Raw genomic sequence first — 14,656 nt, 5'->3', positions numbered from 1 at the left:
CAAGCATGTTGCATAAATGGTTCTACCTCAGACTTTCAGGTCTTTGTCTGGTTACAACGCTTTGGGCCTCAGAAATTCATCAGGCAACAGGCCTGTTCTCCTCGTGTTTTGTGCTTTTATAAAATCAAGGCCAACACACTGACTATAATTTAACATCTTAACTTTAACCCCTCCAACTGCCTCTCGCATTAAAACCCTCACTATTTCCAGACAAAGCTTCTTCAGAGCCACAGAGAAGATAAAAAACGGCCAATAAGGACTCCCGGCAGATATAGTAGAAAGTACTGTACGTCACTTTCTTGGCTTACTGAATAATGGGTACTTTCCAAAATGTGAGACGCCACATTTCTACACTCTCCCTGGCTATCAAGATGCTATTTACCTGAACAGAATCTACTAATTTCAAAAGGTAATACTAAATTGACTCCCACTGAGTTTTGGCCACAAATGTGAGTGTCATTTAATCACACTTCTTTTTAAAATCTTATTTCCAGTCACTGAGTCATGATTCCTCAGTTTCTGTGAGCAAATGCTTCATACTGGCAAATGTTATAGATGCTCTGGAAAGGAAAATGGTTTTGAAAGTAGAACAGGCTTCTCACACAGTCTCTTCATGTCACAGACGCTGTCGTGCTCAGCGTGTGATTGGACGTGTCTGGCTCCTCATCAGGGCGCAGTGCTCCTGGGCTGACCAGCTCAGTGTTCTATTGATTAGGCCGTTGGCAACCCGGGCAGATTTATTCTCTTATTAGGGGCTCCTAATGCCTGATCAGAACAGATTAAAGGTCTGCCACTGCCTCGGGCTACACTATCATTCAGATCCTTTTGTTAGGACTGGATGGCTGCATCGCCATAATTACACCGAGGACTAAGCACTGGAATTGTACAGCAGGCAGAGGCCCAATACGGATTCTTAACTAATTGGGAGGGGGGAAAAAGCGTAAGATACATTATTGACTTACGTAATGTAAGATGATTATTAGAGCTGAACTGAATATGTTTTAATTTCAAGCAAAGCAAGACTTATATAGACTCGTTTATTTTCCCGAGCAGAGCAGAGCCACAATCACATCTCCTCAGAGTGCATCCTAAATTAGATTCCTGACCACCAAGATCGATAAAAACCCTCACCCGTCACTTCTGATTGATTACCCTGCCTTTCTTTATATATTATTTTTGATCAATCATTCATACATTATGCCAACCAATATAAATAACATCCCACTGTAGTAGTGTTCATGTTCGTCTGTGGGTTTCCCGCCAACCGATTTCTTCATCTTTTTGCTACTCCAAATCGTTTCATCAGGTTATAATTTCATCTTCTATCCCACACTTCAGTATAACGATGATCAGCAGTTCTCCGGCTGCTCATTCCCTCGGTGGACGACGCGGGGACAAAGCAGAAACGGTCTTTAACACCCAGGTGTGCAGTTAAGTCTGTTTAATCCTCTTCACTTCACTTATGGACGCTGAACATCCGAGGACATGCTCAAAATGTCCATTCATCGTTTGCCGCCAGGACAATTTCTCCGAGCACCCGTTTTTTTTGCTCATACGGCGACCCGGCGGGCCAAAGCACATCCAGGGGTGATGTGATTGATTTCTAATTGACGTGGCCCCTCCGTTCCCGCTGCCGCACGTCCAGCACAAAGCAAACATACACGCAGAAACCCCGATCACGCGGAGGCACATTATCTACTGTGGTTGCTTGGCAACCACACAGAGACGGTCACATCGGCAACACAGCGGTTCATTTGTATCCAGCTGTGTCAGCAACGGGCAACCACAACCAAGGAGATACGTCTCCAGCGTAGAAGGGACAACTCTGAATCTAAAAGCTGATTCAGACGCGTGACACCCTGTAAACGATGAAATATGCACACGTAATCTCAAATGAATTACCGACTTAGATTATCATGCCTTCTGACAATTTTGGACTTAATCAGAACACACCCATGTGTTTACCGGGTGACTGAGCTTCTTCTGTGCACCTCACAAAGCAACGCAACATGTCAGACGCAGGAGGAGCACCTCGCATGAAGCCTCTTTCCACATGAACGTAGTGGAATTCAAGTGTTGCGCTCCGAGCAACGGACCTCTGTGTGATCTGAACCTCGCCTTTAATGAACGCCTTCTTTCATCTTCTTCTTACACACGAGTAGCTACTGCAAGGGGACATTACATTCGATCGCAGCTCCGAACACAATCCTTCCACTTACGTGTGAAAGAGAAATACAAATAAATAAAAAAAGGCATCTCTGAACTGTTGGTGTGTGCTGGCTCCGGTTTTAATTTTAAACACCGGCCCACTGAGTGTTCGCTTAAAAATGCACAACGAGCCATTTGAAATTGCAATGCTCCCCGACAAAAGGAATCCCTATCTCCCCTCTTTGTCTGGTTTATCCTCGACATGTCAAACACTTGCGGTCAGCGCTTCTCTGCAATCTTTGTTCTGCGGCTCATTCACGATCCACTTTGATGCTTTGGTTTATCGAGCTTCTGAAATAGCCATTCTTTCCAACACAAACACAATCCGGGCCTAATGCAGCATTGTGCCAGAACAATGTCATTCTCCTCAGCAATGTAACAAAGCAACAGGAGCATTTGGTGAACTTGGATGAAACGGGCCCAGTTTCAACACGGTGTGACTGTGTTTCCATGCACTGAAGAGCGACACGGGGACGTTTTAAGAGTGGGAGTGGACGCCCTTCTATGTACTTTTATCCCTCATTTCTTTAAGAGATGAAGGAGCAAGGGAGACATTTAAAAAGGCCCGCTTCCTCTGCGTACACTAGCTTGGGATCGATTTACACAACAAGCTGTGAATCTAACAAGCAATTTATGTGTCCCTGTAGTGGGGAAGCGTCCTATCAGGATGCAGAATCAGGAGGAAAAAGGTGAAGGTGTCTTCCTACTAAGGCGCTCGTATAATTAACAGATTATATATGCCCAACAAGCTTTACCAGTAGGATAATACAGTAAAAAAAACAAAAAAAAGTAGGCGTCCCATTTGGACAGAGACAAGTCGCGGTTTAATCTGAGACACTCAAAGGGAGCTAAATTATCGTCCACGAGTCCAAGAGGATCAACATTTCCAACCACAATGAACGTGTCAGCTGGTGTTTTACAATACTCAATGCTAATGATGATGGTTGCCAGCTTTAAACAGCTCTACAAGACAACATGACCTGTCTCTTTAAGAAAATAATAAAAACCATCACGTTTCAGCTGATGCCAGACACAGACAATCTGCAGTTAGAATAATGCAGGACGTAGAAAGACTGAAAGCTCATGAGGAGCTCAATAAACTTCTTTCTCTTCCAACCTTCTGCTGACTACTTTCTGATTGCCATCAACACACGGTCTTCCAGAAAAAGCTTTAGTGCTGCCGAAACTTAAATCCCAGCAGTAATGTCCCAGAACCATTGACCTGTCTGTGTCTCTTTCATTGACTTTGCCGGACTCCTTTTTGAGAATTAAAAACCACCACATGTCTCCAAACCACCCATTTTCTCAAGAAAAACTATGAAGCCCACACAGACATGGAGCAGTGTGGACGCATACTTATTTCTGAAAACACATTTATCATTTACAAAACTTGTCAACTGCCCTGCAGTCACTGAGGTGGTGTTTGAGTTGCGCCAGATAGTACAGTATGGTTGTTGAGACAAAAGTTTCTGAATTTGATAATCATGATGAATAAACTAGTATCACCCACATGTGTGTATTAACTGTATGGCCAAAAGCATGTGGTCAGACACCCAAACATAACATCTAAAACCATAGGTGTTCTGGGCTCTGTGCAGGCCAGTCATGTTCAACCACATCTGGAAACGAAAAAATGGGCACTGGGTTATTGTCGCCACAAAATTGCAAGCCATAAAGTGTGCGGCCATAAAGTGTGTGGCCATAAAGTGTGCGTCCATAAAGTGTGCGTCCAGCAACAGTGTCAAAATCGAGAAGAGAAATGGAAAACGCCAAAGCAACAAATGTTCCTTGAGACACTTTTTCCCACATTATTTACGGGCCTGTGTTACTTGTTGAATAACTTAAAAGGATGCTTGTAGGCAGATGCTCTAACTGAAAGAAGGTGATTCCACTTCTCTCTCTCAGGGCGCTCACAGATACACACAAAGGAAGCCACTCTCACACACTTGTGACTTCCATTTCAAGCTGAGCGGGCGAGGGACTCACCCCGTGAGGACGACCACGAAGTCCATTACATTCCAGCCGTTGCGGAGGTAGGAGCCTTTGTGAAATGCGAAGCCCAGGGCGATGATCTTAATGGCGGCCTCGAAACAGAATATTCCAATAAAGTAGGGCTCTGTGTCGTCCTACAGGGAGACAGAGAGAGGATGAGAGTGACAGAGGAAGATCTTTTTGTTAGAGGTAAAAGAGTGGTTAATGAAGCATCAAGTGAAAGAGAAAGGGAGGCGGGGATAGGGAGGGGGGGAGGGTAAGTAAAGAAATGAAGGAAAGATGGCTCCTTTCACTTCCTGCAGCGGCATGGACAGAAGTGCAGGAAGTGGAGCCCTCTTCTCAGCATGAAAAGAGAGTAAATACAGTGAAAACAAATATTCACACACACAGTATGATCTTGAGGGCAATGGTGAATCAATAGAGCCTCAGGCCCGCTCATTTAATGCATTCACAATAACACAATAAATTAGCTATTTCTTTTTATTCAATTGATGATAGAACATTTTAGATTCATGTTAAGGTTAGTTTGGGCACTGGAAGTAGAGAGTCCAGGGGGCCATTGGCCTGCCAGCTTTATGCCCCGGCCCCGATATAAAGAGATAAAGAATAAAACGTATATACAATCTCATGTGCAAGTGTTGGTGCTCGCAGTAAGTCTACTACCGGTACAATGGCCAAGGCTGGGTACTGTGTACCGGTGGTTAGCAGCTTACTTTGAGCACTGTGCTCGAGTCAACTACTACTCAGCTAGTGGGTACCTGAGAAAACAGCCAAGCAGCAGGTTACTTGGACTACCCATAGGGATATTTGGGCCAAATTAGGCTTTAAAGGGGAAGATACTCGGCAAGCTAAAAGGGCAGGTGGTGCCTTTGGTCACAAGAGGAGAATTTGCCACCTTGGCCAAAGACATGTTTGTTTGGGTGGACCAACAGGGGTAAGTAAAGCGGTACTTGGGCCATTCAAGTGCTGTTTTGGCATGTTATTGTGCGAAAAATAAGCATGGAATCGGCAGGCACTTGGATCGAGCACAAGTGTACTTGTGGGCCTCTTGGACCAAGCGCAGCGGTAAAAAGGAGGCAGGTGGGCCAACCAGAGGGGCATGTGTACAGATCAAAGGGGTATGAGGGCCATGGAATGATGGAAATGGGCGGTACACGGCATGACCAGAGGGGGACTTGTGTTGCTCAAGTGTGAAATTAGGCCAAATCAGAAGCACATTATCCCAATAGGAAAAAAAATACATTGCTGTTTGAAAGTGCACTTTAGCGCAGAGAGCATATGCGCAACACACATGACTGGACACGATTGATTGGGACCTTCGCGGTATTCCCTAAAAGTGTGAAACCACACCGTCACAGTTTGATCATTTGCAGGGTGTGGCGGGGTGAACCCTGGGCCTTTCTGTAAGTAAGGAAGATAGATCAAGCGCGTATGACATGACACTTTTTCCTTTGCCTCCATTAATATCTGATGGAGCCTGTGGCGATGTACAGGGCACGAGCAGAAGATATCTCACGCCTCCACTAACACTCGCTTCCTCTCGCTTCCTTCTCCACCTCGCTCCGAGCATACCACAACCTGACAGATATTGTCCCCAACCCCCAGCATCAGCCAGCCTCCAACATAAACAATCATGTAGAAGCAGTGTGACAGGCCCGAGTACTATAAGAAATGTGACCTTTTCAATAGCACTGGCTGACTGCAGTGAACATCCAGAGATTATGTATGGATGGTCGCTATATCGCAAAGGCCGCGGTGGTAAAATAATGACAGTTTGTTGTTGTTCACAAGCAGATAAAGTGTTTGTGACCAATAGGAGGAGGTCAGTAGGAGCCTGCAACACTTCAACCAACCAGACAAACATTGAATGTGTCATACAGTATATTCATTTCGGCATGCTATACGAACGCACGATTCATAGACTAAACAATTGAATGTGATATTTAATGGGCCGGAGGGCTGCCTGGATAAATGTCTGTACTCATGGCGCGTTAACATCTATTATACATACATCTAAAATACTTCTGAATTATAAATACGCTTGCAGAAGACGGCTGGGGAAATCCCTGAGGACCACGGCGCTAAAATCCAGCAATGGATCTGAAATCCTCTGACTGAATAGCGTTCTGTCATCGCCTCCACTTACAGCACGCCTCCTACTCTGTTGACAGAGCTTCATAAATAATGGCTGATCCCTTGTTCTAATTAAAAGGCTTCTCCTTGTATTACATCCTCAAGGTGGAGGAGGCTGGGAGCGGATGCTTGTTTTCTCCTTTGTGTCGCCGCTCTAATCACTTTCTCAGGTGCCGAACGCCACCTTTTTGTTTCCCTAGTTGTAACGTCTTCACTGGTGAATTTGCGTCGCACCGGAGATCATGCGAACCGGGAGCAGGTGGCTGAATATGAGGGGAATTCATCGACATTTTCCACGTCAAGCTGTTGCTCTTTGTAACACTCTCCGGCTCTCTATTTAAAGACAAACTCCCCTGAGCTACAACACCCTCGTGTACAAGCACGACAAAGTGTTGAACCATAAAGCTGCGCGCTTTTCAGTTTGTTTGCTTTTTTTTTTTTGCCTCCCTGTGCAACAGTCTCTTTGGTTACTCTCTGATACTGGGTTAGCTATGCATCATTAGGGGTTCTGCCAACTTACATGAGACAAAACAGTGTGAACGGATTAGCTGATTGTATTACCCTCCATATCTGTCTGACTGGCTGCTGACAAGCTCTTTCGTCTAAAAAAGGCAGTGACCTCGGGCACGTCAAAGCACTTACCAGGCGTTCTGACATGGGCGTCTTGTCGCTTTCAGGCAGATGCTGCTCCAGGGCCAAGACGATGCAGTTGGCGATAATTGTAGCGAGGATCATGTACTCAAATGGAGTGAGAAAGTTAAGGAGCAGTGGCGAGAGAGAAAGTTGCATTCACTTCATTTCACAGCTGAATCATTAATTATACATTTTCTGACAGAGGGTTTAAAGACCTACTTCTCAAACTGGATGATTGGCTTTAACAGCAGTACAATGAGACATTTCCAACCCATCGCAGTCTAATCCAAGCCAGGGTGTCTAACATTGGCGGACGGCATCAAATTGTACAGAAAAGACAATTAACCTGCATGTTGCTGTTTGAAAATTGACATTGAACTCAAATATGGACGTATTCTGTCCACTAAAGCATAAACCTTGCATCATGCTCTGGTTGAAGGCTTTCCAGAGAGAATGCGTCCTACACATGCGCTCGTGATCTTTCCAGATGGTTGACCATTTCCAACCATTTTCAATGGTTGGTTCATTCTGCGATCCATTTTCACTGGGTCAATGCCCGCGGGTCAGAGCCTATTGAGAGCCTATGAATCGCAAGGGAGCTTATGACCATTATAGTCAAGATGTAGAATTAGTACCCAGAAGACACCGTGATTATGCAACCAGGAAACTGTTTTCCTGGCAGTGAGTGTTCATAGAAAATGGTTAAAATGTCTATTTCTTTGACCATTTCAGCTTTGATTTTCAGTTTGTGGTGTGTTTTTAGACATTTTTATTCTATTACAGCTGATGCGGTTCTCACCGTCACCCACACTGCAGATCCTGTTGTCGTCTTGCGTTTGTCACACAAACTCTAAGATATTCATTTGAACGAGTCATTTAATCTGGGCTCCCTCATTAATATATGCTGACAACGATATTATTAACTTTAAATTACTTCACTTGTTTTCCAGCCATATCACCTGTTTTAAGACTTAAACTGCATGACCTGCTTTCAAGCCTTTAAATATCACTTCAAAAATTATATTAAATTATGTTTTGTTCTCATACAAATTTGAAAAAAAACGCTCATGAACTGAAATAATGGTACCAAATCACATGTTTCAAAAACGTGCCTTGTATACAATGGAACTGTGCAGTTGTTCCAGTAGATTCAACATGACTACAAGATGTTGACGCCTTCCTCCCATCTTGAAATAGATGAAACCGTGCAGGAGTGACCATGACTCGTTGAAGTAGACTTGTTTTCTTTTCTTTTTTTTTCTGCAGAGTTGAGAGAGTTGAGCGTGGGCGACTTCAGCACCATGGAGAGCGCTGCTAACGAAGACAACGAGGCGGTGCCGCAAAGAACCCTGGACCAACAGTCTCTTTCTGCCAGGACGAACCGCGTCTCATCTCAACCATCACGTGAGGAGCGGAGGTCAGCGTGCGCGCGCGGCCCCACCGCTCACTCATTCATTCACTACCCGCTGCCCTTTTACGCACGCAGCTTCTTTATCGACTTCCACTTGCGTCGGTCGACGGCGATGCCTGATCGTCATTAACTGACGCTGGTGGGGAGGCGGGGGAGAGAGAGTGTAAAGGGGAGGAGGGGGAGTGGGGGGGGGGGGGGGGGGGGTGCTGTTTGACAGTTTGCACAGCTGACGTTTCGACAATAGGAACTTATCCGCCCAGAGGTTTCTGAACTCTAGCTGGGGATATAGAACAAAACAAAAACAGGTGGGTGTGAAGTCTGTTCACTGCCCGCACCGATCGAGCAAAAACATCTTTGTGTCGTGTTGGACGCAGATAAGGAGCGGAGCGACAGGTGCAGCCGGCGTTGCGCGGAGAAGAATAAAGAAAGACACTGTATAGCAGCTGCTCTTCAGCGTGAAAATAGCCGCTCTCATTCCCACACCAGCACCTAAACGCACCGGCTCGACAGACAGGCCTGCGAGGAGCGGTGTTTCTGCTCTTCAACCATCAGTCTGTGTGCGTGTGCGTGTGTGTGTGTGTGTGTGTGTGTGTGTGTGTGTGTGTTTGTGTGTGTGTGTGTGTGTGTGTGTGGTTGCCAAGCAAGGACAGAGAGGTTAGAGGCTACGGATGCACCTGCTCTGTGCGCGGCGCTACAGGCTGCTGCTGCCCGGGAAGGATATGGCCACTCGGTTATTCGCTTGGCATACTTCCTGATCAGGTTGTCCTCGCGGAAGATGAAGAGGGAGCGGTTGACCGTGAGGCAGTTTTGTTTGACAGGGTTCGGGTTGTAGATGGCCATTGTCCGGGCTCTCTGGGCCATCGACTGCTTGTACACCCTCTGGCCACCCGGAGCGCCACCACCGCGGGCTCCCCCTCTGCCAGCGCCCGGTCCGCCTCTCCCTCCGCCGCCTGCGCCTCCTCCATAGCGGGTGGGTAGATCTTCTGCGAAGCGGGCCATTCTGGAAACGCACAGATCCAAAAGGGTAAATCCAAACTGGTGTCAGTGGAAATGGAGGAGAGACGCATCACAACAAACACACTTCATCCAAACCACAACGCGCAGCGCTGGAGTGCACAGAAAGCGCTGCGTTTTGGAAGAGGAAAAAAACAGGGTGGCCTCATAGAAAACCATGGTCCCGTGGTCCATTCCATTCATTCATCTCCAGAGAAATGTGAAACTGAAAAGTTGAACGCGATAAAGCACTTCGGCTGGACAATAATTCACTTCGCGGAGGCTGTTGCATCCATACCAGCCGGGCTGTGAGTAGAGAAACAAGAAGAAGAAGAAGAAGAAGAAGAAACAAATCACGGGGAAATCAAACCAGATCGCCCCGTCTCTGTCCAGAATCCTGACAGCATCGTGCCAGCATCCAAAACACCAGTTGAAACGTCCAAGGTGTCAATAGAAATGAGCAGGGGCGTCGGAAAACACTTGGGGTTCCTCCGTTATTCTTCTTTCTTTTTTTTTCAGCTGAGAGAAATAAGAAGGCAAGCCAATCCAAGTTGTCCTGAGATTTCTGTCTGATCGCTCGCTGTACGGGGGCTGAGGGATATATAGCAAGTCCTCAGTAGAATAAGGAAGAGCGCATGTGACCAGAACGGGCCAATCAGTGACTGGAGCGCACAGACGCGCTCCCCGTCTGTTGGCTGGTTATGAGAGAGAGCTACGAACTAATGGAGTTCACTAAAGCCCTGAGGTTCAAAACATGATGTGTGTTATTAATCAATCTCTCTGTTGGCGTCAACAAGGCAACACATGTTGTCCATAAAGAAGGGAGCAGCTATGAAAATATACTAAACAATTAAAATAATCATTCTAGGGAGTTACCATTCCTGCAGAAATCCGATTTTTGTTTTTTTAATGTCAGTCAATGTAAATAAATTGACAGTTTATGTATGGAAATATGTTTTGCGTATCTTGTTGAGATAGTTAGACGCTTGAAAAAAATGCACATGGTATACAATAATCATGTGAATGTAAACTAGTAGCCACACTGTCTTATTTAGATCTTACCCATATGTTTTTGTTGAAATTAGCTTCACCTCCTTGTTGCCGTAGGTCCCACAAAGCCAAATGTTGCATGCGTAAGAACTCAAAATAATAATGATAACAATAGTTATGTCACGGTATTGCGTGGCTTCCGGTTTTGTTTTGTAGTTTATCCTGTGTGTCTCTGCACTTCCTGTCCCTGTGTGCCTTGTTCCTTGTGCATGTCTCCTGATTGTCTGATTGTTGTCACCTGTGCTTCCTCGTTGTTCCCACCTGTGTCTCATTACCTTCTCCTTTTATTTAAACCCTGTTTGTCTCCCCTCCCCTTGTGTGTCCTGTGTGGTCCTGGTCTCTGTTCCTGGTGTTGTCTTCAGTTTGAATTGGGTTTGTTTTTGGAGTACCCTTTTCCTTTTTGGAATAAATATTATTAGTATGACAAAGTATTATCTATTTCCTTTTCTTATTATGTCATTAAAATATACCAAAGAAAGGTAAAAATATTGAATATGGGATGAATCAAAATATCCGAATTTTAAATGCAGAAAGGTACTCGGAGACAAACAGATATTCATCCTACATGGTGGTGTGTGGTCAGTTGTTAGTTTAGTAATGTTGCATCCAGACACTGTGCAACAACAGCGCCTTCCAACAGAAGCACCACGTAAAGTCGCGTGTCTGATTAAACACAAACGCTCCTCCGAGTTGTTTATCTCCTCCGTGATTTGGTGTATCTACTGGGACACTGACACAAGATAAGGGGTGCTTAACATGCAGATGGTATGACCTTTAGGCATGACCCATGTGACTGCTCCCTCCGGGCCTGCTCTCACTGGAGCTCTCCTCTAAACAGGACTTTGTATATAGTTACTTTCAAGTATTTGGGAATATTCCCAATTTAAATGTAATTGAAATTCCAACATGTGCAACATGTTTTCCTCCTGAAATGACGTCGTCCATAGCTCTCTCATTGAAAACGCTCCGTCAGACAGAATCACTGCAAGCAGCCATCAAGGCTCAATCCTTCTTTTCTTGTTACATCTGTCGACTTCATTTTTTGTGTATTGTACTTTATTACTTAACTGCACTGTCAGTGTTGCCGTGGTGTGTGTGTGCGCGTGTGTACGGTTTAATGAACTATTCCATTTTTGATTATGTCTGTGGTAAGTTGTTTATTATGTGCAGGAAATAAACAAGCCATGTTTATGGTGGCCACAGGGATTCACAGACCACTATAAATTGATGTAATGGGCTGTTGAGACAAACGTTAACTACCGCTGGGAACGTTTCCACTGTGGCTTTTACCGGAGATGATGGTTATGCTTCTCAAATTAGATTGAGAAAAGGGATTGAAATGGGACGTCAAAACTTTTCACTCGGGCACTTGAATCTAAAGCTCTTATTGGTTTTCCCTGAGCAGTTTCCTTTTCCTGTCTTTTTCTTTCCCTCCAAGAGTGTCAGTATGTTGTATTAGGTTTATAGGCTGTTGGACCCTTTTCTGCTTTGAGCCATTAAACCAAATATGTTCCCACATATTGTATATGTTCTCACAAGTACACACATTACACCATTTAAGTTAAAGGTACATGGAAGGTAAGTGGCTAGTGGTGTCCACATACTTTTGGCCAGAGAACGTAAGCTCTGATACTGTGCTGTCATTTTGAAACACACGACTTTCAAACTCCGAGATGTTTCAATTCAGGATAGAACCACAGGATGCCATTCATTCATGAACGTGTGTGTGCGTGTGTGTGTGTGTGTATTACTCACACCCACAGCACAACATCCGCCATTCAAACCTTTAATTGAATGCATTTGTTGTTTGGCCCGTGTGTTCAACCCAGTGAAGAGACTGCACACGCAGCGAGTTGTTGGCTTCATCACATCCAGAGGCCAGTTAGAAACAGATCAGTGTGTGTGTGTGTGTGCGTGTGTGCGTGTGTGCGTGCGTGCGTGCGTGCGTGCGTGCGTGTTATTCCAGCTCTCATTGAAGTAAATACATCTAATTGAACTCTGCAGCCATGTGATGAACACAAATGTTCTCCACGCTGCAGAGGAGCCATCTAGTGTTTCAGTGAATGTACTGCAGAAAATAAAATAAAAACGTCAATGTATCTAATTGTGAGATATCGCTGAATAAATTGAAATAATAATAATGCATCACCCCCAGTGTAAAATCCCCACATGACTGGATTTGGTTATTTTCTTCTTTTATAAACAATATTAAACATATTTACCAAAAAGACTAATGTATAAATATAAGTGTATTAGTTTAACTAGCTGGACAAAGAGGAGGCCCCATAAAAGCTCTGGGCTTGCCTTGTCACTGAAAATGTAATTGAAAACGTGTTTGGGAATATAAACTACTGCTTTATGATTGCGCCACGAGGCCTCCCTCTTGAAGAGGTGTCCCGTGTCCAAAACGTTTCATAGTGATCTCGTTGTCACGCAGCAGTATGGGGCTCCCGGTGTGTGACTCACCCGCGGGGCCACTGCGTGCCGCTCAGGGCGTCGTGCCGCCGGACGACGTGGAGCAGACCGTCCCGCCTCCCCGCTCGGCTCAGCCCGTCCAGGCGGAGCACCGAGTCATACTTCTGCACGGTGTCGGAGTCAGCTCTCCACGGCGGGTCCTCCGGGTCTCGCGCGCACGCGTCCGCGCCCCCGGCAAGCCCCGCCCCCTCCCTCTCTTCCACCGCGCGCGTCTCAAGGGGCCGGCCTCTCCGGTTAGGGGGCGGGGCCCAGGTGTCCTCGTACTCCGCCCCCAGAGTCAGCCTCCTCCAGGAGCCCAGTGTGGCTGAGCGTAACGCTGGAGATGGGACAAGATAAATACAACAAGCAGAGATGAGCGATGGCGAAGACTTCTGCAATGTCGTAAGATGTTTGCACAAGCAAACATTCGGTCACGCAAGCCTGCAGAGACTTCAAGTAGTTTATGATGACGCCATGAGAGTAATACCGAAGAGGCCGAGATGGTGTAGTGCCAGTGAAATGTTTGTGGCTGCAGGAGTTAATACTTTCCAAGCTGTTTTAATATATCTTATTTATCAACGTGTTACTGACTCTGACAATGAGATCATCTTTTTATCAAACATAAAGTCAAGCCAAGTCCCATCTGTGTAGACATTGGTACAGCTGACTATTTATAAAGCATTGATATGTCTATGTATTTTAATTATGCTTTTGTATGTATTTTATTCTGGACTTTGAGTTTGTAATAGAAGTTTGATTGATTCATACGTAGCAGAGGGCGTCGTGACATTCATGATGTTTTACAACACATAAAACACAAAAGTAACTCAACAACCTGCATCTCATAGATGAACAGCTATCTCACCTGTCACAGGCAACAAAGTGAACATATGGATGGAAGTTGTATTGTTTTCTTATTTAACTGAGATCGAATCTTTTTTTAATGGTAAATCCAACTGCTGTGCCATCCAAAGTCAAAATGTTTGCTCTCACAGAGGCTTTGCAGTCATTTCTACATTGCCATAATCTCTCTTGATAATGTTGTATTTCCTAATACGTACACCTAAAAGATTAGAAGATTAGATTAGACTAGTTTAGATATTCTTTTAGTCCCGCAGTGGGGACATTTGCAGGATTACAGCAGCAAACAGGTGCACACAAGATAGTAAAATAAACTGTGATTGTAACTGTGATTGTCCACCTCTATACAGTGATATGAAAAGTTAAGATACAAATATTATAGATATAAAAGAGAAGAAAAAAAACATAACTTTGTATTATAGGCTTAGTTTTTTATTTGTTTTTCTACCCTTTCATTACTCCTCGAGACTTCTGGGGGAAAGCTCCCGACCACTGGTTCGGCCCAGGGGACCACACCGCCCTAACAGTATCGGTTCAGTCAAGAAAAGCAAACACAATCTCTAAGAACCCGAATGAACATACCATAAACCACCGTGGACCGCCTCTCTGCCCATCTGGAGTTGTGAGGAAGTGTTGTCTTCATATCTGCTCTCCAGGATTACTTGAATAAATTCAATGGAACTGGTGGAATAAAGCAACTATTTGACTCAGCGCTGGTCTGCATGTCTGCCCGCAGGAGGCACCAGGGCAGGGGCACCACCAAAGACGCACAAAAAAACAAAGTTTATCCCACCTTGGAATGCGGAAAGGCTGCTTCCTGCCCGGCCTGTTAAGGACCTTGTTATCAGCCTGACCGTCTTCGATGTTTAAGGAGAAATTTCTCTGATTCAATTATGGGCTCTGTTTTCGCTGTCCGCCCCG

General features: G+C 45.1%; 2 protein-coding genes across 5 annotated transcripts in view; both read right to left on the bottom strand.

Moving 5' to 3' along the window:
* Positions 1 to 7,076, bottom strand: part of LOC137783610 (voltage-dependent N-type calcium channel subunit alpha-1B-like) — a 128,111-nt gene extending 121,035 nt beyond the window's left edge. For all 4 annotated transcript variants that reach the window (XM_068573732.1, XM_068573734.1, XM_068573733.1 and 1 more), the window contains exons 1-2: positions 6,976 to 7,076; positions 4,195 to 4,334 (exon numbers count right to left, since the gene is read on the bottom strand). In XM_068573732.1, coding sequence (XP_068429833.1) covers positions 4,195 to 4,334; positions 6,976 to 7,068 — 233 coding nt within the window. In that variant the 5' untranslated portion in view covers positions 7,069 to 7,076. The remainder of the gene's footprint in view (positions 1 to 4,194; positions 4,335 to 6,975) is intronic.
* A 1,549-nt stretch (positions 7,077 to 8,625) lies between these two features.
* On the bottom strand, positions 8,626 to 14,378 carry LOC137783857 (uncharacterized). The gene is made up of 4 exons (XM_068574195.1): positions 14,318 to 14,378; positions 12,887 to 13,211; positions 9,052 to 9,377; positions 8,626 to 8,654 (listed from the first exon to the last, which is right to left on the bottom strand). The coding sequence occupies exons 1-4, from the start codon at positions 14,376 to 14,378 to the stop codon at positions 8,626 to 8,628; spliced, it is 741 nt and encodes a 246-aa protein (XP_068430296.1).
* Positions 14,379 to 14,656: the final 278 nt, after the last annotated feature.

The sequence above is a fragment of the Clinocottus analis genome, unplaced genomic scaffold (assembly GCF_023055335.1).
Source record: "Clinocottus analis isolate CAN_PGR_092001 unplaced genomic scaffold, fCliAna1.0.p SCAF_13, whole genome shotgun sequence".
Lineage (NCBI taxonomy): Eukaryota > Metazoa > Chordata > Actinopteri > Perciformes > Cottidae > Clinocottus > Clinocottus analis.
The sequence above is the reverse complement of the archived record's forward strand: the minus strand, read 5'-3'. Positions and strand labels throughout refer to the sequence as shown.

Excerpts from the sequence above, each read along its gene's own strand:
- LOC137783857 (XM_068574195.1), bottom strand. The coding sequence starts at position 14,378 with ATGAAGACAACACTTCCTCACAACTCCAGATGGGCAGAGAGGCGGTCC. Across the intron at positions 9,378-12,886 it reads GGCACGCAGTGGCCCCGCGG|AATGGCCCGCTTCGCAGAAG; the intron begins GTGAGTCACACA and ends GTGCGTTTCCAG. Across the intron at positions 8,655-9,051 it reads TAGCGCCGCGCACAGAGCAG|CTAGAGTTCAGAAACCTCTG; the intron begins GTGCATCCGTAG and ends CTATATCCCCAG.